We start from the raw sequence: 22,975 nt of genomic DNA, 5'->3' as shown, positions 1-22,975 counted from the left end.
AGCTAAACACTAGTGTTGACATCGGATGCAAGAACCTCTTTTCCTTTTAAATTAAGAAATAATAACAAGAAAAGGCCGAGCAAACACTGCGGGTCCATCTTCCGTTCTCCCTGCAGAGGGGACACGAGGATGAACACAAGGAAACCTCACATCGGCGCTGGGCAAAAGGAGCAGGAGGTGGCACACGGAGCAAAGCAGGGCCAGGCAGAGGCGCGCGATGTGCGGGCACGCAGCAGCTCCGGGGCTCGGGGCAGGGATCCGGGGTCACATCACCTGTCGGCCATATATCCCGGCTCTGCCAGGCTGCCGAGCCAGCGATTGTCTTCTGCTGTGCATTAAGTGATGGGAAACAGGTGGCGGCCGACTCGGGCAGGTTCTGGAAATCCCTCGGACTCCGTGCTGAAATCGGCGCTGCTTTGCTCTTGAGCCAAATCACCACTACAAAGGATTCTTCCCCCCCCATCTCGGCACGGGCTTTAATTCTCTCCTCGCTCATTTGAGCCGGGCAATAAAGCGTGCCAGGGCCAAGCCAGGAACCCCCCCCCTGCCAGCACCCCCCCTGCCAGCACCGGGCTTTGTTGTGCAGGGGGCTGCGTGCACTGAGGGGCATCAGCCCGGCAGCGCTGCTGCGGCTTCATCCCGCCCCGCAGTGCAGGAGGGGCCCCGAGCAGGATGGAGATGGCAGTGAGGGACTCCGCTGGCACCTGGCAGCAGCACCAGGCCCCGCCTTTCGGGTGGAGGATTTGTGGCATCTCAGCCTCCAGCTGAACCGGCTGTGCTGTGGGACCAAGCCAGGGGGGCATGGGCCCCCGATGACATCCGCACTCCGGCTGCGTAGCACACGTCCTCCCAAGTGCTGGAGCAGTCCCTGGGCTCTGCTTCCTGCCACAGCCCCGAGCCGAGCACAGCCCCACTGCTCCCTCACGCTCCAGCAGGAAAAGTTGCTTCGTCCCTTCCCACCTTCATGCAGGAGGAGCCACGAGCTCGGCAGGGCATCCTGGGGAAAGCAGAGCAAGAGGCCACGACGCAGGGAGACAGCGTGAGGATCCACGAGTGCACCAGAGTGTGGCACCTCGCACCGACACCGGACAAATCCACATCCTCCTCCACTCTGGGCTCAGTGCTTCCAACCTCTGCCCCTCAGCCCTCTGCCGTGCAGCTGAAGCATCGGCCACCTGGGGGGCTCAGAGCTGCCCCTGCCCTGCCCCAAACCAACCCCACAGCTTTCTGCTCTGCCCCTTCCACAGCAGCCCGCCCTCAGCTGTATGGGATGATCAGAGTAGGGCAGCGTGGGGGTACAGAATGCACCCGTGGTTCTTTCCTTCTGCACACGGAGTACTCCAAAACCTCACGTCATAACCCACACGGCGGGCCGGAGCCTCTTGAAGCACGTGTGTACTCTCATCTCAGCATCCTCCACTTGGCCCCTCGTGCTGACACGGGTTGAATGAATCCCCTGCTTTTATTTACATGGCTGCATAAAATTTTCCCTGACTGCTTCTTAAAAAAAAAAAAAAAACCCTTAAAAAACAAGTGATATATATATATATATATATATATATATATATGTATAATATTTACATAAAGGCAGAAGGCGAGCAGACTGTTCTCTCAGCCTCCTAACGGCCAACTCTTGCCTTTTGCAGTTGAGCTTTTCTTTTTGGCAACAGCAGGTTAACATCTCGGTGAAAACGCTCACTAGTTCCCTCCCCCTCTTTTTTTTTTTCCTTTTTTCTTTTTTAATTCCTCAATCTACACCCCAACAGCCACTATTGCACCAGCAGTTGGCTCAGGAGTCCAAGAGTTAAAGCTGCAGCACAGGCTCTCCTCGCCTCCTCCCTTAAGCCTCTCAATCTGCCATTAAATCCATTTCTCCATCGAAACGGGATGAGCTTTCCCCCCCCCCCAACCCCTACCCCCTTCCCCCCTCCCCTCCCCAACCCGGCAGCTGCTGAATTTTCCACCCCAGGCTGAGAGGTGAAGCCCAAAGCATTCCTGGAGGGTCACTTGGCGGAGTCCTCTCCCCCCTGCAGCCAGCAGCACGCCTCACATGTGAGGCCAAAGGAGAGCACGTTCCCGGGGCCCGACCGAAAGGATCCACTCGGGAAGGGTGAAGTGTGCAAACATCTGTACATTAGTGGGTGGGTGCAGACACGGAGCTCGCCGTGCCCATCCTGCTAAGAGATCTTGCAGTTGTTGCGTGAGCAGTTCTGGGGGGGGCTCTGGGGCGGCCGAATGGATTTGGATCTCTTGAGGCTGTTGCCTTTGCTGCTGCTGCCACCGCCGCTGCTGGCCAGGGAGTAGGAGCGGCCGTGCATCATCACCGCGTTCATCCCGTTGGCCATGGAGAAGGATTTCAGGTGGCTCTTGATGGTGACAGGCAGTGGCAGCTTGTCAATGAGGTGCACGGGGGTGCAGGAAACGATGGCTCGGCAGCACAGGTCCTGCAGGCTGAACACTGCGGGGAGGACAGAGCAGACAGTCAGGGCTGACACACTGAGAGGGCTGCCATCCTCCCGTGCCCGCTCTTTATGCCATGCAGCTCTTGCTAAGAGCTGGCAGGGACTGCAGGGCATGGCATCAGTCTTAGTGCCAGCACTGGGCTGAGGCAGTGCAGTGCCTCCGGTGCTGCAGCACACCAGCCCTGCTCACGGTCACATTTCCCAGTCGCCATTTGGTAGCTCCAGAATGCAGCCTGGGAAGGAGGCAATGCATGGCCAGCCCTGCCACAGGGCAGCCTCAACTGGGACCTGCTCGGTGAGCAGCAGCCGTGGGGATGGCTCTTTGCAGGGAGCTCACAGCCAACAAACATCCTCTCAAGCCCGGACAAGGCTTGCCAGCGCCCTCTTAGCTCAGTGTGAGCCACATGAATGAGCTATGGGAAGCCTGTGGGATGGGATTTCCCAGCAGCCGGCCACAGGAGGGCACACGTTCACCTCCAGCCAGCAGAGCTGCCTCCAGTCCCGAAGAACCTGGCAGAGCATTCGGTGAGCAGGGCCAGCACACGGGATCTGCTCCTGCTCACTGGGACAGAGGGCCCAGACGAAGGAAGGTCACCCAGATGGGAGTGTTTAACTCCTGCTGCTCAGCCCGTCAGTCACACACACTGCTAACCCCAGCCAGGAACATGGGTCCTAAGACTACTTTGCTTCGAATTCAACAGGCTGAGACATAAGGCGGGCTCTCCTCCTATGCACCTGGGTATATACACGGAATATCTCAGCTCACTGCTCCATGCTTACAGCAGGGATGGGTTTTATCCCCTTTCAGCTCCTGCACTGCCCTGGGCTCACCCTGCCTCCGTATCTCTCCAGAACAGGAGATACAGGCTCAGACAAGGGTAAGGACAGAGGTGCTTATGCTTGGTGCATCCCACACACACAATCATCCGACTGAAGTACTTTCAAGCTGTGAGCTTAATTGCCTTCAGCTTTACCTAGAGTAAAGGCAGAGGTGTAAGGATGCCCCAGAGCAGCTCAGAGCCTAGACACGCTGAACTGCCCCCTGGAGCTGCACCAGCACAGGCAGCTCACTCTGGCTCAGCTTCAGCATGCCTGACTTGAAGCCATTCACCAGGGCAGGACAGGTACGAGCACACACCCCTATCCAAGCTCTCCCTTCTCTCCAGCCCAGCCCCCTCCCCACTGCCCACCTCGGTTGGGCCTCCAGATCTTCTCCATGCCGTGCCGCATGAGGACGATACGAGAGAGCTCTGTGAAGGACTCGATGACGTTGAAGTTGCACAGCGGGCTGACCTCGAAGAATGTCATGCAGTTCTTCTCAGCGTACGCCCGTGCCTGCTCCGTGGGCACCTGCCTCTTGAAGGCGAGGTGAAGTCTGTTTCCCACCAGGATCCGGGGCACCCCTGGGGCATGCTAAGAGAAGAAAAACCCAAGTGGAAAAATAATCATTTTGTTACAGACCACTGCACTTCGGTGCTGCATTTATCTCCCCAGACTCCACTCAGTGTGCCTGGCCCCAGAGCCATAGGGGCCAGCAGCCCCAGTGTGGATAGGTGGTGTGGCAGGAAGCTGGCTCGCCCCAGGGTCCTGCTGTGAAGCTCACCTCATCTATTTCCTTGATCCACCGATCTATCCCATCGAAGGACCAACGATTAGTGATGTCATACACCAGGAGAATTCCCTGATGGAAGAAAACACGCAGTCACCAAGTTGTGTACGAGGCAAATGAAAAGGGAGATGCACCCGGAAGACCACTTCCACACCTCAAAACTGAAAGGCTAAAAGAAAGTTCCTCCAGTCGCAGTATTTGTGTGCCCCCAGATCACTTCCAAAGAGGAGGAAGGACTGCCCCAGTGACTCTGCACCCAGAGGAGCAGTGTGCTTTGTGCACTGCTCCTGCCACAGACATGACGGCCACTGCTCAGCCTCAAAGCAGCTCCTGTGAGAGCCAGAAGTGCTTCTGGGGATGGATCCAGCTCACGTGAAAGGCAGGTGGACCAAGCTGAGGGCAAAGCAAACAGCCCAAGCCCGAGTGCAGGGTGTCACAGGGCAGGCAGCTGGGCAGAGCCAGTCCTCCTGGAATCAGGAACCCGCAGGGGCAAAGGAGATCTTAAGGTGACAAAATTGAGAAGTACCTGCTACCAGGAGACATAAATCAAGAATATTTTGTGAAGGAAAAAAAAAAAGGAGGGGGACAGGGATGGGGGGAGACCAGACTTTCTTCTGTTCTGTTTTGACTTCTGCCTTTCAAGGCTGCACATGTGAATGAATGATAATCAGGAAATCACAGAGGAAGAGGTTTGAGGACCCCCTTCCAAGACAAACTGCCAGGGAGCTCAATAGGCCCTGCTTGCTTTGTTTCTGGACTGAAAAGAATCTTGAGCCAACAGGAGCAGACCCAAGAGCTGCTATGTGAGGACAGCTTCTGCCAGAAACACGCTCTTGGAGCAGAGTGGCTTTAAGCTCGCTAGCAGCTGCAGCCTGGATCTGCTTTACAGAGCAATCAGGCTAAAACATCAGCAAAACCACAACCCCCAGGTTCTCAGGAACAAGGTGGAAGGTCAAGACCACGCTCTCTAACTCCAGGCAGACTGCCAGCACAGCCTCCCAAGTCATAACACAGCTCCACACACACACGCTCCGAGTTCAGATTGTCAAGTAACACTTCCCAAGAGCAGACACCAAAGCCACGCTGCCCAACGCCCTGCTCCTGGCCCCGCTCTCCCCAGCACGGGGGCTAGGGCAAATGGGAGGAAGCAACTCCACGTGGGGCTCAGCAAGGGGACCAGGTGTGCTCCAGACACTGCCTCCCAAACACACAGCATCATCAGCATTTTCTCCCCTGCAGGGAACAGCTTGCAGACACACACGCAGACAGGGAGCTGGCTCCAGCTCTGCAGACAGCTCCAAGTAAGAGCTGTTGGCTTTCCCCCCCAACCCCAGGTTTATAAACAAAAAGACTCCTTTGGAAGAACGTGTGCAGAATTGTGATTGACCAGAAAGAGGAACAGATTCCCATCTGCAGCCCCAAAGCCTCCTTGAAGTGCCTCGATGGCTCTCAGCACGCTGATAGCTCTGCACCTCTCACTGCTCAGCTTCTCAAGACACCTTGTGAGAACACTCAGAGCAGGTGTTGTGCAGTGCTTTCCAGCCCCTGAGCTGAGCAGCCTCTCCACAAACCACCCCTACCCTTTGGAGATGGGTGAAAGAAGAGAGGCCTTATCCCCCAGCACTACCCCAGGTCTTCTCACAGTTCACTTTCAAAGTCCACTTCCAGTCTGTTTTTGCCCCACACTGCTGGGCTTGGTGGAAGCCTGAGCTCCCAGTGAAGGATTTCCACATGAGTGCATCATGCATTGAACAAAGAACAGAGACCATCTCTTACTGTGCCCAGCAGCACACGTGGACCCTCACTCTGCCAGCAATCAGGCTCGTTTGCAGCAGGAGCTCACATAAAGTCCCATCCACATAACCAAAGGGAGAATCAAACCACATCTCTGTCTGACTTAAGCACCTGCAGCAAGCAGATCTGCAAGCTCTGAAAGGCCACAGGAGCAGCGTGCTTGAAAACAAGTGCTCCCACTGCTGCCACAAATCTCAGCACGCAGAGGACGGGGCAGCCAGGAAAGCCTCACTCACTGCTACTCTGCACTGCTGGAACAAAGCTGTTGGTTGCTGAGGAAGCCTGGAAGACCAACCCCACCCCCTCCCCAGCCCCAGACAGGACTTCTGCAGCCCATAGGACTAAGGAAGCCATAAACAAAGACAGCGAGGAGAACACCATGTCCCTCCTCCAGCTGGCACCAGGGGCCTTGGCCCAGGGCACTGCTCCCCACTGCCAAAGCATTTCCCAACAGTGTAACACACTGGGGGTTATTTATCACGGAGTTCTCCAGTAGCTGGACACCCCTCAGAACGACCCGAGGCAGGTAGAGCAGCACCCAGAAAGCTGCACAGCAGAGCACAGCCTGCATCTTGGAGCCTGCTGAGCTGCCAAAAAGCCCACAGCTCTCCGCATGCTAAGAAGCCCTGAGTGGGATGGGCAGCTCAAACCAGCTGCCCAAGCAATGCTCATCATTCCGTTAGGGCTGCAGCTTTGCTGTGAGGTGGGAGCATTTCTGAATATCATTTTGACTTTCTGTAGATGGTCTGGAACTATTCCTGAAGGATTTCCTCTGTCACACTGCCTGCAGAGCGGGGACTTGTCTGCTTTGGATGAAAGAGGTGACTGATCCTCATTGGAAGCCAACTCATTAGGGACAGCAAGGCTGCCCCAGGACGTTTCCAACAGGAAGATGTTCTTCCCCAGCAGGAAAACCACACAGTAGCGTGGAGTCCAAACAAGGAGAGCTGGGCAAGGCACTACAATGCTTGGGAAGAATCCTGCAGCCCAGGATGAGCAAAGCACTAAGCTCTGCTGTGTCAGAAAGGAAAACTCACCAGCAGGTCTGGCTCCTATTTGGGGACCACTTTTCCATTTAGCAAGGGTTTAACTTTGAAGATTCAACTCTTATCATTCCACTCAAGAAGCAGTGAGGTGGGGAAGGGAGCCAGGTGTGCTTCCCTCACTCGAAGGCACTTTTCATACCAAGCAGCTGTTTGTGTATTTTCTTACGCATTCTCCACTCACGTACACACAACTCTTCTCTGCCAGCCCCAGCAAAGGCCAGGCCACAGTGCCAGAGCACCTCCTGCTCTCTCAGCAGCCTCAGAGCCCACTCGGGAAACCCAGCCCTCTCACTGAGTGAGTCCTTGTTATTCCTTACAGGAAGCCCTGTAGTTCAGAGCCTTTGCCCTCTGCTCAATAAAAACCTGCTGGTTTTCAGCATGAAGGTGCTCATGGCCCATTTATACCAAGCTGCTCTTGCACAAACACCATGCTGCACTTTAAACAGAGCTTAACCCCTCTAGCATTTCTTTTCTCCTCTGTCTTTACTCTTCCCAGGCTCTTGGTTTGTTAGGTTAGAAAAAGCTGTTTCTCTTGCTTCCAATAGTGTTTGCAGCAGGTTTCCTGCAGCAGAACTTTAAGACTGATGATACCAAAAGAACAGAGGAAAGCAGACTGCTGAAGCACAGAAACTCAGTCCAACACACAGCATCAAGCACACCTGGAAGAAACAGAGAGCTCAGGAATACTCTGTGCCTTCCCCACGTCCCAGACCACACTGTGTTGAGCTGTCTTCATGCTATCAATAAACCTACGAGGTAGCAGCTTGCTCCCAGAGGAAGGGCAGTTCAGCCCAGCTTTGAGAAGCTAACAAGCATTCAAGCCTGTACTTGCAGCAGAGATCTTTATCATTCAAATCTAATGCCCCTCTTGCACTGGTTAGTCATGAAGAGTTTACATTAGCAGGCTTTCTGCAGGTTATTTCAGAGACACCTGTATTCCTGCTAAACCAGGAGCATTGCTGGGTGGCACAGGGGAGCCAACCACCTGAAGCTGTACTACAAACCACCCGGAGAACACTGCACCTTCAGAAGGCACCCACTCGCTTTTCACCATGCAGTTCACATCACAAGAGCATTTTTCAGAGGGCAGCGGAGGCATTTTGCTTGGGAATTCTCTCCTCTTCTGCTGGGCAGGTTTGCTGCTTACAGCTATTTTGTCATTACAAAGGGTAGGGGTTGGTTATTTTGGCAGATCAGGATCAAGGCATCACAACTCTGCAACAGGGATTTAAGGCACAGGCAGAATACAGATTCTGAGGAAGAAACTTAAGCTACTCTCTGCTGCCTGAGTTAAGCACACACTCCAGCATTCAGCAATAAAGCATTCCCATCCTCTGCCAGTCTGACTGATCACATTTACTGTCAATGGCTCTCAAACTGTTTCCTTGAAGATGGTGAGCAGGTAAGATGAACAAGCCAAGCCTTCCAGACTGTACAGTGAATGTTCCTAAAACAATGTTGATGAATAAACAGAAGGGTAAGGTGTTACTTCCATTCCAAAGATGATCAAGAACCTCACTGTGAAGAAGGAAGATAAAAGAAAGCCATTTCAAGCTTCAGGTCAGCTAGCTCATCCCATCCAGCCTCAGGTGTAGTGTGTGCAGAGGACAGGCTGCAGGAACCCAACAGATGCTCTCCCAGTGCCTCACTGCTCTGCTTCACTTGCTAGACCGACACATACCTTTATCTAAACATTCTCACCACCATTTCTTTCATCTTTCCCACCTGTCCCAGGTCATTGTGGTCAGGCACTGGTCTGGCTGCCCAGGGAGGTGGTGGAGTCAGCGACCCCGGAAGTGTCCAAGGATCATTTAGATATCGTGTTGAGGGACATGAGAACTGTTGGTGATGGGTGGGTGGTTGGACTGGATGATGCTGTAGGTCTTTTCCGACCTCGGTGATTCTATGATTGCATGGCAGCCACAAGTTCTGGCATGCAGGGTACAGGCTCTGCTGGCTGAAGCCCTACACAGACATGGTGCTTGCTGCTCCCTGTTCGATTTGGGTGTCTTGACACAGCAAGGTTGCTGAGGAAGACTGCCCAAAGCCAAGCTATGGGGCCATCAGAAAACCACACTGATTCTGTTTGCTTATAACTCATAAGGGAAAGGATACTGTCCCAAGCATGCAGGTTACATCACGACTGGAGCTCTACACAGTTTTCTGAAATACAGTATGGGCAGAGGGAAGTTTCACATTAAACTTACACATCATTCTAAGCGTGCAAGTAAGAGATCCTGCCCATGGCACACTGCAGCACTCCCTGGCCCACTCCTCTGCAAGCACCAGGAAATTGGCCCCTGCTTCAAAGGAGCTGCCTCAAACCCATCTGCAACACCAGAGATGTGCACAAACAAGACCAAACCAGACACTGGAGGAAACAGCAACAGCACATCCCAGGTGAAGCGCTCCGACATCCAAAGCACAGTGAGTTTACAGGGAAGAAAGAGAGTGTGATGGATTCTGCCAGCGCTCAAAGCAGGTCCACAGCTACAGGGAGAGAAAAGCCAAGAGCAACTGCAGCAATTGCTTCCAACCCAGTGTGCAGAAGGACTTATGCCAAACTTCTTGAATTAGAAAAGAAAGGAAATCACTGTAGTTCTTTTAACTTAATGAGAATTTTTTTTTAAACTTAATGATACTTTATCTGGAGGGACCCTGGGACGTTACTCAAAGGATGACTATTAATACATCAAAAAAGTACTGTTAAATAGCATTTTTTCAGAAGACCAAAAGATTTTACTAATATTCTCCATCTAGATGCTATTCTGGAACAAGGCCCAAAGGAGAAGCTCAGAATTTAGTGCTCTGTTTCATGTTTTAAGGAACTTAAGTTTAAGATCCAACCGAGCTGCTCTAGTTTCAAGCCTGCACCAAACATACAAGCAGGAACCACCTTGCTTTTGGAACCAATTTGGTGACAATACAGAGGAAGAACTCCATAGGGAAAGCTGGTGTCGTTTTAAAACGAACCTGAAAAGCCTCTGAAATTAGAAGCCCCCACATTAAAGCTAAGGCAGATCTCAGGTTAGAACTGCCACATGCTCTATAAGCCCAACTCCTCAGCCCTTGTCTAGAAACCAGCAGAGAGTCATCCGTTACAGAACATTCTGGCAGCAGCCTAGGAGCGTCACTCACTCTGCTGTCTCCCATCATTTCATTAAACAAGAAAACCAGAGCACAGGAAGACCCACGGTGCCCCTTGGTATTTTTACAGATCCCATCTTTTTAATGCTTGATTTGCTTCAGAGCTCTTTACTATGGCATGAAAGACTGTTACAGCCTAAAGAAAAGGACTGCCTCTGTCAAATACTGACAGCAGTGCTCACCTGAGCTCCTCTGGAGTACGACCTGAAAATGGTGCAAAATCTTCCTTGCCCTGATGTGTCCCTGCAACAAAGAAAACTGGAGTTACACCTGTGAAATTTAGGAAAAAAATAAAGATAAATCCCAGACTTCACATCTCCCACTGGACTAGAAGTGGGAAAAGTGGCACCTTGCAAGAGTAGAAAATACAAAATACAAGGAGTGCATGCAATCATACAGGGCAGAGGAGATACATCAGCTGTTTGTTAGAAAAATGAGGACATGAGCTCCTGAGAGAGCAGGATTATAATTAAACTATGAAACTACATACTGCTAGAGTCAGTCCCTGAGGCTGAGAACATGTCATTCGTTCCCAATGTAACAGTTCACAGGGAACACTAATATTCCAGTTATTTCATACACGCCTCGGTAGAGATGTTTGGTTTGGTGCTTCAGGACCTGTGTCACTCCCTCCTAAGTCCAGCTGAAGCACAGCAGGGCCCAGCTATTCTTCCTGCATTTTTGGGGCATCTTCGTTCCAGTTTAAACCTCAGAGCTGGCCAGAAGGGCTCCAGGTCCTCTTCCAGCTCTGACAGATAAGGAAGGGGTCACCCTCATGCGTGGTGTTCTCACTTCTCCATCCCAGTGCCAGGTTCCCCCTGCACACCCTGCTCTCCAGGCATTGACTGTACAGTGACCGAGCTGTGGACAAACATCCAGGCTTCTGTAGGAACTGAGGGCTTTTTGTCCTCCTAATTCTCTTCCATTTGTTTCCAACTCTAGGATTTCAGTCAAATCCAGTATTAATTCCAAAACACCATCACTCCCTTAGCAAGCAGGAACTGTATAGGGACGGATTCAGCTGTGCTGGAGAAGGGCTGAAACGGGACCACTCTGGCAAAGGACAGCATGCTGCTGGTGCTGCTCAGTCACAGAAACGAGTCTGATTCACTAGGATAACTCACAGGGAAGAGGAACTACCAAGCCTCACCATACAGCCAGGGATACTCTGCACCTGCCATGCCTCGGTGCAGCACAGAAGCCAAACTCACCAGAGCTCCAGCTTGACCCTCCTGCCATCCAACAGGATCGTAGTGGTCTTGTAGTCAATCCCTAAAAGGAAAATGACAGAGGTCAAAAACGCAGGGAGGTGGTGATGCTGCCCATCCAGAGAACACAGCTGCTGCTTTCCGACTGCAAGGACAAAAGCAGTTAAGAGCTACAAGGCACACATACCTACTAAGCTTGCTAACAGAAAGATTAAAATGACTTGTTAGATGAAATAAAAAGTTTAAATTCTCAGTCTTGCTGATGAAAGAACTGAGTGTGAATGTATCTTGGAAGAACACCACTTTCTCGATTCCTGCTCTCTACACTCGTCCTTGAGGACACAGCAGCACACAGCAGCCTGTACAGCAGAGAACGCAGGGCAGTCAGCGTGGGCACCGGGTTGCAGAGAGAGATGAGCCCAGGAATGCTCAGCTACAAACCCCACCATGGCACAGGCATGCTCCATCGCCTCTGTATTTCCTTTTCCTTCCTCTCAACTGGGGTGCAATCTGAAGGGTTTCACATTAGGGCCACGTGTGTCTGTGGACTTGGCCAGGAAGCAAAGGCTGATGCAACTTTAGGAGGTTCTTCAACAACAGCTGGGAAAGCAGCACAGACAACTGCTCCCCATAGAGCCCCAGCTCCAGACCAGCATTAGACCCCAAAACTGCAGTCGCATTAGGAGTGCCCAGCACCTTCAGACACAGATTTTGTCCACGCCAGGGTGCAGCTGCCCTTCCTGCCTCCCTGCAGCCTCCCCCGAGCTCCTGTACACCTGGTTGAACTCTACCACTCCTGCACCCACCGGAGAGCATGAAGTAATGGACAGCTATCTGCTGAGTAACAATGCCAGGATTACATCAGCTTCACTCTCTCCTCCAGTCACTACATATCAAACTTGGAACGTATGTTAAAAACTCACTGCTGTGTAACCACCTGTAAGGCCCTTCTGCAACAACACTGCCCTGAAAACCAAACGGACAAGTTTGTCAATACAGCGAATGGATTTTGGTCTGAGTCATCAGCAGGAGTTCCCTGCTAGAGAGACAAATTAGATTTCAGTCTTTGCAGGGTGCTAGAAAAAGCAATCAAGATAATTATCTTAAATCTCAACCATTTCCAGTGCTTTATCACAGAAAATAGATAGTTTACATTTTATCTTCCTCCAGAGAGGACGAGTGGTTTGTATTTATTTGCTTGGCAGATATAAAACCCACATCCCCTGGGACAGTGAGCAGCAGTGAGCCTGCTCCACACCCAGGGGAGAGCAGAGCATCCCCATGCTTCCTCCCAGCTCCCAAAGCAGGACCCAAAGTGAGAGGCATCAACATCCAACGCTCATGCTTGCAGCACACAAAGGAGGACACAAGGTCTGGGTTTCACACTCCGGCAGCTGTCGGTCCCCAGGTCCACGCGCAGCTCCTCTTCCAGCACCACGATGTGCAGTGGCCTTTGAGGATGACACCATTACAGGACTGCAATGAAATCAGCCCGAGAGAATTGCGTGCACCCAAGTGAAAAGCAAAGCTGTTTTGTCTTTTTATTCTAGGCTACGTTCAGCATTTAAACACACCTGGGAAAGTGAGGCGGAAGAAAGCAGTACCTTTTGTGTCCAACTGCACACAGCCATATTTGAATTAAGGGCTAAACGTACAAGTTGTTTGGGGCAAAAAACCTCTACCTGCAAGCTCAGTGGTGAGAACAAAGACTGAGCAACTGTAACATCTGTGAATGCTTCAGCTCAGACTTCCCCCTTGCATGCACACAGTACATCAGGCCAGCTCAAAGGGACCCTCCCATTAAAGCTTGCACCTATCTGTTTTGGGGGGAGGATCTGTCCTGCGCTGGCTCCCTGCTCAGAGTAGGAAGCAGATCCCACCGGACTCCAGCCAAACCTGAGGGCTGCTGCCCTGCCAGCCACAGCCACCCCTACACCAACAGGACTCAGTGCAGCGGCACCAAGAGGGGATGTAGATGGGGCTGCCCCTGTGTGGGGCTGGAGCTCAGCTCCCCTTGTCCCAGGGCTCTGGGCACAGCAGCCGCTAGATGTCATTGTCGCCCAGGGTGCTGCTGGCAGCCTGACACTCCCAGCCACGCTGTATCACAGCTGCTCTTTTTTTTTCTTCTTTCCATTTCGGGCAGCTCAGAAACTGGTAAACTCAGCAAAGGTTTTCAATTCCCCTTCCTGTAGTCATCAGTGGTTTCCCCCAGCCGAGCATCACCTCTGCCAGCAGCCGCATACCACTCATTTCAGGACTGACGCTTCAGCTCTGCTAGCACAGTCTGACAGCCCTGGGCAGGGATGCACAGCCACAACTCCACACTGTGTCCCTGCAGCTCCTGCAGCAGCCTGGCCCCTGAACACACAGCCCTGCAGGAGTGAAGCAGCCCTGCTGAAAGCTCAGCAGCTATCAGCCCATCTCTCTTGACCAACATCCAGCGTGATGTAACCAAACAAGCGACGCTCGGAGAACAAGTCAGGGCTGCTCGCCGTGATTTAGCATTCAGTCCAACCCCTCTGCTATTCTTTAGGCTCCTGCTTATACCCCAGCCCCACTGTTGGAGCAGCCAGCCGACCCAGAATACCGCAACCTGCTGTCACCAAGGCTGGGGACAGACACCCCGCACCCCCCAGGGCCGGGCTTCACGCACGAGCACCATAATCACTGCTGGGCAAGGCTCCAGGGCATCCCAACCTTTATCCCTTTTGCCAGACGGTATATGGGAAACCTACCCACCAGCCACTTTCCCATGGGAATGGGCAGGGTGTATGTAGGAATCTCTGACCTATTCCAAATTACTCATGCCAACACAGGATGCTTCACATCAATGGGCGCTGAAACAAAGCTCGGCCGAGTTAAAATTTGGGCTTTCAGCTGCAAGATTACGTCTGATGTAACCAGGAAAAGCAAAACCCCGCCAAGAAGTGACAGTTTTCTTGCAGCACTCAACAGCACTCTGTGGTGGGGCTGCTGCCTCCTTCCCCTGGGAACTTGCTGCCCTGTGGGATGTGTCCCAATGCCGTCGCTGAGCCCCCATGCACCCTCTGCACAGCAGCAGTGTGCCAAAACCAGAGCAGGGCCAAAGCCACAAGCAGTCACAGGGGTTGAGAAGTCACTGGAAAAGGCAGAAAGACAACGGGGATGCTTATTTCATGCTGCTCTAGCTGTATTTTGTGCTGCTCTTGAGCTCGGTGTACATCACAGTGACCCTACTACTGTTTCAGTCACTATTGGAGTTTGCAGGGCTCCATTTTGGGGCCAGCTCTCTTTGATGCTTTCTTTAACGACTTGAATATAGGGCTGGAAGGCACTCTGAGGCAGTCTGCAGAAGACACTAAACTGGGAGGAGCTGCTGCTTCCCTGGAGGGGGGAAAAGCAGAAACTGCAGAGATCTTGACAGATTAGAGGGGTGCATATTGGCAGCCACATAAGGAGCAGCACTAGATTCTGCCCTGGGACAGGGCAGCCTGAGCACTGAGTGGGGGCAGGATGCTGAGGAGCAGCCCCAGGAGGGGGATCCAGGGGGTCCCGGGGATGCAGTGCCCTTGGACCAAGTCCAGGAGCCCACTTCTATCTGCAACAGGGCAGCTTTGCCACCAGGACAACCAAAGCCAACATGCCACAGCTGTCTAACTGAAAACATTTGGTCTCCACCCAGACACTTCTGTTCTCTTACAGGTCATCAGCTCTGCTGAGTCCAAAGGTTTGGGACCACATTACCAGGTATTCACTAAGGTTTAGGTTGCCAGCATCAGATGGCAGAAGGGACCCAAGTCCCATCACCCTGCTATGGCAGCAACCCCAGGGACACCTGAATTCAGCTCTGCAAGGACACCAGCCTGACCTGGCAGCTCGCACACCCTTGCCCTCCTTCCCCACTCATACTGGGTGCTGCTGGAGGAGGATGCAGCACACACCGAGCAGCAAACTTTAGTCACTGCAACAGCAGAGCTAGCATTAGTGGGGAGAGCGGGCTCAGTGCCACCCTGGCCAGGGAAAAAGGAAGGAGGAAAAGCAGAGCTGGAACCTGAAATAGAGAACACTTCCAAGATTCAGCTGCCTCCAATTGCACAGTGTCCTCAGGTAACCGGCTGCAGCACGCTGTGTGCAAGGAGGAGCTTGGGAGAAAGTGGCACAGGTCTCTGAGCATATGGCAAATAAATAACTGAAAAAAATGTGAAGACACTGAGACTGCAAAGCAGGAGAACATCATCGGGGTATGGAACAAACCTTGTTTCTCCTCACAGTGGGACAGCAGTGAACACCTCCCAGGCAGCATGGTGCACTACAGAGACAGACTGCAGCAAATCTGCGGTACGAGTGTCAGGGAAACCCTTACTCAATAGACAAGGAAGGAAGGCAGTCACAAGCATCTCGTGCAGCTGCACTTGTGGCAGCAAGATCACTTAAAGATGCACACACCAAGAAACACTCCAGGGCAAGGCAACAGAACAAGTCATTTCTTGTTCCCTTCTGTAAAGGGAAGATGTTCTGAGCAAATCTTCAGTAAAGTTTCTTAATCAGAAGGACTTAGAGAGGTGCAGCTAAGCACAGAGAGCTGATACAATTGGTTGGCAACCTGCAACATCAAAACAATGCTGTGGATCCCAGCAAGAATACCATAATTAATTCTGAAGCTTCCAGCCCCAGCCTGGCGCTGCTCTGTGTCCCAGGTCCTGGGCACAGCCAGGGAGACATTTGAAAATGAAGATTCATCTGGCAGCAGCATGAAACAAGCTCACTAACCTGAGACCATCACAGGCAGAAATGGCATGGCCTGCTCATGGAAACGACCAAATCCACCTGTGCATACCAGAGAGGTGCAGCCAGCCTCTCTGCTGGAAGTGCTTGCCTGTGTGTGCAAGACAAGCTGCTCTCAGACTCCATGTAAACCTCTCAGGTAAATGAACAGAGAAGGAACAAACAGGTTATTAAACCAAAGCAAAAAGCAGTGCAGGGAACACACACATCCCAAAGGCTTTGCTGGTAACGCTGCTCCTGTGCTCCTCAGCCCAGTCCGAAGTAGCCAGTGCAGAAACTAATTCATCCCAAACATCAGCAATAACTGAGAAGTGTCCAAAGACAATCGCTTATTCCTGCCAAGTGCCTGGGTGTTACAGATGTGAACAAGAAATTTCTCAGCCGTGACTGACGTGGCTGGGTTTTAACATCTCACCCAGGCGGGTGCAGCACGGACAGACACAGCCCCAGCCAGCACACCCAGCCCGGCCGAGCTGCCACGGGGACAGGAGCTCCCCACAGCAGGGCTGTGCCCCACAGGGAAGGCTGAGCACTGGGAGCTCATCAGCAAACCTCTCCTGGGCAGAAGGCAGCACTGAACTGACTGGCGCGTTGTCTGTAAGCGGTACTAAATCATTTAGAGAGATGTGGTATGAGCACATGAGCAGTAGCTGATGAAAAAAGCAAATTCAATCTGTTCAAGTAACGACTGATGAAGTCATCCGACCTTAAAAAGTGTGTGCAGCAGCACATTAACAGCAGCAATTGAGCTCGTCAGCTCAGAGCTGTAAGCCACAGAAAAATCCCTTCCAAACAACACATGAGCTCATCAGCTTGAGTCATGCATTCAATTACCTACTCCTCAGATAGACAAATAACAAATTATCTTCATCAGCAACGGGGGTCAACCAAACATATGGCTTAGAACAAAGATGGCTTCATCTCAGGTCTGTGCCTTTCAGCACTAACACACCTCGCTCTATTGCTTTGATGCTGTCAGCACGGTGATGAAGCTCCCCAGCAGCAGCTCTGCACAGCAGCCTGTGCTGGTGCTCCCAGGCATCCAGCTCCTGACTGGCAGGTGGGCACCCCAGACCAGAGATGGTTTGATTATCGCCGGCCAAAAGCAAAACCTGGACTCGTTCCCTGCAGGAAGCCCAGCCCTGCCGAGTGCTTCGCCCGCCAGCTGCTGCTCCACGTCCCGCAGAGGAGCTGTGCCACGCTCCAGATGACAACTGCATCTGAAATCTGTATTTGGAGCCAGAAGTAAATCTGTTCCCGGAGCTCCAGCCGTTTCGGTGGGCACCCAGCAAGCTGCTGAAACAGCCACGAGTCAGCCCACAACTGGGAATGTTAAGTGGATTTGTTGTTTAGAAGAACATCAAGATGGAATTGATGCACAGAAGCTACCACAAATAAAAGAGTTTCTTCATCCTTAGCAGCTCTGATGTCCATAAAAACAATACAGCTGCACCCAGAAACAAAGGCAGCCTGTGAGGATGGATGGCACGGCACTGTAACCATCAGCATTGTTGCTGGCACACCATACAGACACCAAGATACACTCAGAAACGAAAGCAACAACAACCACCAACATTCAAAAAGAGCTACTGTGCAAAACACCTTCACCACTCTGCCCTCCCAGCGCTTACATGGGCACCTCCTGACACCGTGCACACGGACACCTTGCTCTGAAGCACCTGCTCCAGGTCCCACCTGTTGAACGGTCCCACTGCAGCACTGCTGCTGCCTGGTTTCCCAGCGGGGAGGGAGAAGTCCACAAGAGCAAAGCCACGTGCAGCTCAATCTCAGAGCTGCTGCTGCACCCTTACTGCTACTGCAGGATCATGCAGACCTCTGATGCTCCCCATGGAATGGGGCTTTCAGCAGAACAGCACAGGTGGGCTGAGATCACACATCACAGCTTCCTTTCTCCTCCTCAGGCCTGGGCTGTCAGAGGGCAAGAAAGCGAGAGCAAAGCAAGGCTGTAAATCCTTGGCTCTGCGGGCTAAGCTCATAGCATAGCTGCTCGTGGGTGCGCAGAGAGATGCTCTGCTCTTCAGTGGGAGGGAGGGAAGGAGCATGCCAGGGAACAGCTGGAAACTAAAGCTGAGGGAGACTGGGGCAGAGGAGGAGACATTTTATGTGAGCTTTCCTATGTGGTTTAGATAGGAAAAAAAAAAAACACACACCACCAGAAGCAGACTCATCCCACAATCTGGAAAAATGGAGCAGACAGGCTTAAAAAAAAAAAAAACACACACCAAAAAAAGTTTCTCTTTTCTTTTAGGTTAACTCAGTTCATTGGAAGAGCATTCTAGCCATTCCAGATCACGTTGCTCAAGGGGGCTTGAGGCTCAGGCACACAGCCCCTAAAAGCAAAGCTCTCATACAAGGCTGGGAAGTGTCCAGCTCCCATCCCCAGAAGGACACCTGGAAGGTGATGCACACAGATCAATGCACTGTGCATCCTCCACCCTGATTTGAGACACAACAGAAGACATCCAGATCTGCTTGGCACTTGGGACCAGGAGGGTTGAGCTCTTTAAGGCACAGATAAGTAGCCCCACATCAAGCAGAGACAGCGTGTTTCAACTTATTATTATTACACAAAGGAAAAGAAATAAACGAGAAACAAGTGATGCCAGAATCGTTCCCAAGCCACAGACAGCTCTGGGAAGATAAGTTTTGTATCCCTAATGACATGGAAAGGACCATCCCTGCAGGACTTTGGAAGTGCCAGCAGACATGCTGAACTGCCTGCTGTCTGACACACGCTCCCCACTCGCCCATAGCTGGAAGAGATTTCCAGCAGCGTGGCTGAGCTGAAGCTCTCCCTGCAGGCTGATCCCACAGGAAGATGATAGTGAGTCTCCATTTAGAACACTGTGCCTCAACGCAACTCCCATCAGAGTGCTAAAACCTCAAAATAAACCATGACTCCAGTTACTATAGAGACATGGCTGCAGCAGCACTGCCCCAGCAAGAGCTCTTACCCAGGACTCATTGCCACGTGTTCAGGAGGGGAAGGTGAGGTGCTGCTGGAGATGGACAGAGCCCTGCCCTCCCACAAGCTGCACAGGTAGAACAGAATTCAGGCAACCGCAGGAAGAACAGAGGAGAGCACCTCTGAGGAGGCGGCTGCTGAGGGAAACAATGTTATCTCTGGGGAACAGGGCACCAAAGAATAGCACTTAATGAGGACACCAGGATAAGGTGGAAACAAGTTGTGCAGTCACTCTGCAGGAGAGGGAGGGGAGGGGAGGTCACAACAGGACAGGGCCATCAGTGCTGCTCCATGTGCTGCCTCAAGCAGACATAAGGAAGTCAGGAGGACTGCTTGATATGAACACTGAGAGAAACAAAACCTATCTATCCCCCTTCCAATCAGAGCCATCTGTTCAGGAACATACTCCACTGCATCCTGAGCACGCATTTCAGCTTTCCTATGGGAAGAGCAGCAGGTGAGGGGGCAGCCTGCTCCCAAAGCAGCGTGCGGCCACGCGAGGACCAGCGGAGAGCACTCACACTGCATCCATGCAGAGCCTCTTCCTGCTGCATGGCACCCAGGGAAGCAACATGCAGCAACTCCACGTGAGTCACACTGCTGCCTCCTGCAGCAAGCCGCCCAACGAGCTCGGCAGGATCGCTCTGGGGTAAGCACACTAACAGCGAGCTGTTCCAGAAAGGCTGAGACAAGCACCAGGCTGCTTTGGGAAGTTTGAGGGAGAAAGCTGGGGAATACGACAGCAGAAGCTCAGAGGAAAGAGCCATAATGCTCTCCCAAAAGCTCGTGTTCTTCCCCAGAGAGCAGTACGAACGCTAACTTCAGGCCTCCTGAAGCTGCCCAAGGGAAGGACAAGTTTAACTGCATCTCAGCTACAAACTCTCCCAGCCTGGGGATGGCAACATCCAGGCACAAGTAGTGCTCCTTAGGGGCAGATCCACCCCCTGCAGGGAGCATTGCTGGCCCCCAATCCTCTGTTCCAAACAGTCATTTTCAAGCCTTTGGAAGCTCTGTATTGATGCAGCACAAGGTAGCAATCTACAGGGCTACACTGAGAACTGACGCTCTGCTCCTGAATGAGAACAGACAGAAGGAACTATGATGCTTTAGAAACACAGCATTTCAGGCTTCCTCCTGGAAGCCTGCAAGCAGTAGCTCCTCAGACCTCACCAAGTAGATGAACACGCCCAAGTCACAGGATCAACCTCAAGCATCCTCCATTTCACAGTGATCCTCGTAAGCATTGCCTCTGGAACAGAAGGAACAAGTTGTGGGTGATACAGTGCTTTTTCAGATTAGGACTGGGGGTCGGGGGGTGAGAAGGAAGGGTCTGGGAGGGAAGGAGGAGGACCCACTCACAAGAACAAAGCTTACAAGAAGAGCCCTTCCACAGTCAGTGTGGTTTTGGGACAGCATCAGGCAGACAACATGAAGGAGACCCAGCACTAACACCAAGTGCCCTCACAGCGAGGGCTGCTCTGCGGGGCACAGATGCAGCACACCACAGAAGCTCACCCCTCAGTACACACAACATCCCCAGCACTCTAAGACTGAGGCAATCCAACTGCCAAGGCCATCAGGGATAGCACTGGTATCAGACTCATTCTGATTTCAAAGCTGCTCCATCCAAGCACCCAAAGAGTACAGCAGAAGCAACAGAAGTGTAAAATACTAGTGTAAAATCAAACAAACAAAAAAACCCAGCAGCATGTGACCCAATTCCCTAATTAGGAACGGGCTCAATTGCTTACAGAAGGGGAAGGAAGGTTCTGAAAACATCAGCTCACCGAGATTGCTTTTTTCTAGAAAGAGAAAGCGTTACTTTGCTGCTGTGACAGAGCGGGTTCAGAGAGAAACCCTTCCCAGCCATCACTAAGTCGCAGTGCTGGGTTCCACACACACATCAAAGAACCACCACACACTCACTTCCCAACCGCCCTTACTACTCCTGCATCACCAGCATCTCAACAACAGCCAAACACCCTTATTAGAAGACAACCCCAATGCTAGCAGCCTCGATCCGCCCTGCTCAGCAAACCTCAGTCCCAGGGAACAGCTCCATTGTTCCCAAGATGGGGTTCTTTAGGGAACTCCCTCTAGGGAAGCTTCAAAGGTAAACCGCAGCCATGCATCCCCACAGATGAGCAGTGCCACGGCCTTCTGTTTCCAGAATTTGCTACTCTAATCTCAGCCTTCCTGAGTTCCCAGTCACTGCCTCCCCAGAGGTGTCTGTGGTTCAGGAGTGCACTTCCATCACTCGAGCAGTGTTGGTGGCAGCTCCAAGGACCGAGTGCACCGTGCCCTTACACTGAGGCCTGCTTCAGTTCCAAGCCCTGAAAAGCACCTGGTTCTCTCAGGCCCTGCTGACTGAGGAAACCGAGCACCAACTGCTCCAACCATCAGGTGAGCTGTGGGGATGGCGAAGGATCTGTGTCCTATCACTTCCACTGAGCCCCCGGGGCCGTTCTTTTGCACTGAGGCCAGAGAGAAGGATGACAGATTGAATGCCACGCCAGGACCCGCACCCCGCCGGGCTGTGCTATGCTTTAACTGCAGCGCGGGGATGCAGGAAATAGCACAGTGCCACTCCTCGGCTTTTAATCACGGTCTTGTGACACTACAGTTAATAGGCTGCCGTGGGCTCCATCACACACCTCGACGACGGCAGGAGGCGGACAAACGAAGCCGTGCCGCCAGCAGCATGCACACAGCGAGCCCTAGCAGCTCAGCTCTGCAAACAACGCTCCCGTTCTTTTGTTACGGAGCCCTTTCCTTCCAGCGCGGCTCAGCCCGCTCCGAGCGGGAGCAGAGCAGCAGGGTCGGCACCGAGCCGTGCCACCGAGCGCTGCCACCCCCCGGAGGACCCCCCCGCAGCCCCCACGGCCCGAGCAGCGCCGGGGCCGTGCCACCCCCGGCTCCTCGCCCTTACCGTTGCTGTAGGCGTACGGGGACTCGGAGGCGCCGTCCTGGAGGCTCTCCAGGATCTCCCCTTTGCCCACGTCGCTGTCCCCCACCAGCAGGAACTTGAGGAGGTAATCGTAGCTCTTCACCGGGCTGCCCTGCGTGCCCATCCTCGCTCCCCAGCCGCATTCCAGGCACCGCCGGGCTCAGCGCTCCGCCCTCCCGCGGCCCATCTCGTGCGGAGCGCTGCGGGACCTGAGGGGGAGGAGAGCGGCGCTCAGCCCGGGGCCGCTGACAAAGCCCCGCGCCCGGCCCGCCGCTAGGCCCCGCCGCCCCCGCGCTGCCCGGCCCGCGGTCCCCCGCCCTCCAGGCCCTCCGCAGCCCCGCGGCAGGCGGCGGTCGGGCGGCCCGAGCACTCACCTCGCGGCCGGGCACCCCGGGGCCGGGCCGGGCCACCGCCACCACGGCCGCAGCCTCCGCCTGGCGCCGCCGCGCAGCACCCGCTCGGCTCCGGGAGAGGCGCTGCCCGAGCCCCGCCCTCGGCTCCCGGCGCGCTATTGGCTGAGGGACACGTCATCACGCTTAGCCCCGCCCATACCCGCCTCTGATAGGGCGGGGCAGGCCGGGGCAACCGCAAACTACAGGTCCCGGCGTGCTTTGCGCGGGGAGGACACGGACTCGCGGGGCGGTGCCGGAGCGGAGCATGATGGGAATGTGAGGCTGGGGCGGGTTCTCCGGGTGGATAGGGACGCAGCGCTTGGCCCCCACAGTGGGACCCAGCCGGATCCCATCTGCTGCCGTGGGTCGTTTCCAAAGACAGCAGTGGAGGTGCTCCTGCCCGGCTGTGACAGCCACCGACAGGAAGCAGGACACAGAGCACAGCCCGGCCCTGCGCGGGGTAACGCTCACTCGTGACCCCAAATGCCACTGCACGGAGCGGAGGGAGACGGGATGGGTTTTGGGGCGGCTGCCCTCACCCCTCCAGCACCCGGGGAAGGGGCTCGGGGCCTGGGGTCGGTCAGGGCAGGGGGCGGTCCCATCGTGGGCTCCTCCACTGG

General features: G+C 53.5%; 1 protein-coding gene across 1 annotated transcript; it reads right to left on the bottom strand.

Moving 5' to 3' along the window:
* Nucleotides 1–1,945: 1,945 nt before the first annotated feature.
* RAB40C (RAB40C, member RAS oncogene family) lies at nt 1,946–22,411 on the bottom strand. Its single transcript, XM_065732610.1, has 7 exons — nt 22,338–22,411; nt 21,946–22,172; nt 11,270–11,330; nt 10,241–10,301; nt 4,066–4,143; nt 3,653–3,875; nt 1,946–2,458 (listed from the first exon to the last, which is right to left on the bottom strand). Exons 2-7 carry the CDS (start codon nt 22,085–22,087, stop codon nt 2,178–2,180), a joined length of 846 nt encoding a protein of 281 aa, XP_065588682.1. The 5' UTR covers nt 22,088–22,172; nt 22,338–22,411; the 3' UTR covers nt 1,946–2,177.
* Between the last annotated feature and the right edge of the window lie 564 nt (nt 22,412–22,975).

The sequence above is a fragment of the Cyrtonyx montezumae genome, unplaced genomic scaffold, assembly GCF_038088225.1.
Source record: "Cyrtonyx montezumae isolate F1298 unplaced genomic scaffold, pur_monq_1.0 scaffold_16, whole genome shotgun sequence".
Taxonomy (NCBI): Eukaryota; Metazoa; Chordata; class Aves; order Galliformes; family Odontophoridae; genus Cyrtonyx; species Cyrtonyx montezumae.
The sequence above is the reverse complement of the archived record's forward strand: the minus strand, read 5'-3'. Positions and strand labels throughout refer to the sequence as shown.